This window comes from Sinocyclocheilus rhinocerous, unplaced genomic scaffold, assembly GCF_001515625.1.
Source record: "Sinocyclocheilus rhinocerous isolate Xijiao unplaced genomic scaffold, SAMN03320098_v1.1 scaffold1740, whole genome shotgun sequence".
NCBI lineage: Eukaryota > Metazoa > Chordata > Actinopteri > Cypriniformes > Cyprinidae > Sinocyclocheilus > Sinocyclocheilus rhinocerous.
The window spans coordinates 304,765-306,520 of record NW_015651446.1 but is presented as its reverse complement, the minus strand read 5'-3'; the positions used below and the strand labels follow the sequence as shown (position 1 = coordinate 306,520).

Here is a 1,756-nt window from a genome sequence, read left to right as displayed (position 1 = left end):
CATGAGCACATGGTACGTAAAGAAGTATATTCCCGGTATGGAGCAGGTAAATTTGCCCGTGGTCGGGTCGTAATGATTCCCGAGATTCGTGACCACGTCGTCAAACTTCAACAGCTCGTAGCCCTCGTGCTGCTTTTTGAGCCCTGCGTAAAAGGCGATTTTGGGCACGGTGCTGTAGGTGGCCGCGCTAATGGCACCCGTTGCCATGTTTGGTCCCGGCTGCCCGGGTAATCCAGGTCGTCCCGGTTCCCCCTTCTCTCCGGGAGGTCCAGGGGGCCCGGGTTCACCGGGAGGGCCCCTCGGCCCCACTTTCCCCGGGCGTCCCGGTTCACCTTTCGGACCTTGTATAAAAGTTGGTAAAGACTGCATAAGGTTGCTGTCCCGGACAGGGTCTGCGGAGACCGTGCTGGTCGGGGATTTAGTACCGTAAGAATCGCAAACCATCCTGCAGGTGCCGAGCATCTCGTAGTGCGCGGCGGATGTCCCGGCAGAGCTCACCAAAACCGGGATCAGGATCACCAGCACCAGGACCATGACCACACCGAGCACCCCAGCCGCGATCAGCCGCTTCCTGCCGACGAGTCGCGTCAGCACCGGCCGATCCTCCTGTCTGCTTTTGGGCGAAATTTTGAAGGTTGGTGAGGCACCTCTACAGATGAGAAAAAAAAGTCCGATTGGTTTTGTTAATTAACTTCTGGCTTGGGCCCCAGCAGCTTCTCTTTTTTCTCTCTCTTGTATTCTTCTCTCACTTAACTTCTTTTCTGCTGATGTTGGCTCACTCGCAGCCCTGCTTCAGCATCAGCATCTCTCCGGAAGCGCATCACCATCAGCGTCTCTCCACATGTGGACGCGCAAAGGACAAACTCCACTGATGGACGAGAAAAGCTGCCTGAGATCCTCGAACACAACCTGATATCCTTCCCTCGCTTTTAAAGTCTTTCCTCTGTGCACAAAAGACGGGATGAGCTGGATAAAGTTGGATGTCATGAAGATCTGGAGAACGGAGTCGCTGTGTGAGTGTGAGCGCAGCGCAGGACTCGAGAGAAAGAAGGAGGGAGTGATCCAGCGCTCTTATAACACACCAAAACGCAAAATCACACATCAAACATCTACACAGGACAGACACAGACGAAAGAAAAAAAAAAATTTAAACGCAAATCTAGACTGATCAACACACTTGAAATATAACGGGGCATGTTGTCGCACTCTGTGGGGAACCTGGTGTTCATTAACATTGATTTGAGATCAGTATATATTTTTTAAAATATGAAATAGGCCCACTTTCTGAAGTAAAACAAATCCATTAAATCTATTTCAAAATACTTATTTGAAACTATTACTTATCTATCTATCTATCATTTGGAAGTATACATTGTATATTATTGTATATACAATAATAAATTGTGAATTATATTATTAATTATTATACTAATATAAATATAAAAAAATATTACAAACTATTTTTCAGATTTTAAACAATATTTATGTTTATACCGTATATTTAAACAAACATTACTGTTAAATACATAAATACTGTTTTGGGTAATATAATTTACATATGTTATTTACTTATGTACATATTTGTATGCATGTATATATAATACACACAGACACACACACACACATTTTATGCTCTGTCAAATATTTTGAGTGAATTTTAGTTTGGACAGCTTTTAAAGCATTTGGACTTTTGAATATTTTTATATCATTGAAATGTGTTTTGTTTTATAACTTTTAGATGTGCAACCCAAACTTT

The 1,756-nt window shown here is 43.6% G+C and overlaps 1 protein-coding gene across 1 annotated transcript in view; it reads right to left on the bottom strand.

The window, feature by feature from the left end:
- LOC107712788 (complement C1q-like protein 3) overlaps window positions 1-611 on the bottom strand; it is a 9,420-nt gene extending 8,809 nt beyond the window's left edge. The window contains exon 1 of the mRNA XM_016518125.1: window positions 388-611. Within this exon, the coding sequence (XP_016373611.1) occupies window positions 388-534 (147 nt within the window). The 5' untranslated portion in view covers window positions 535-611. The remainder of the gene's footprint in view (window positions 1-387) is intronic.
- Window positions 612-1,756: the final 1,145 nt, after the last annotated feature.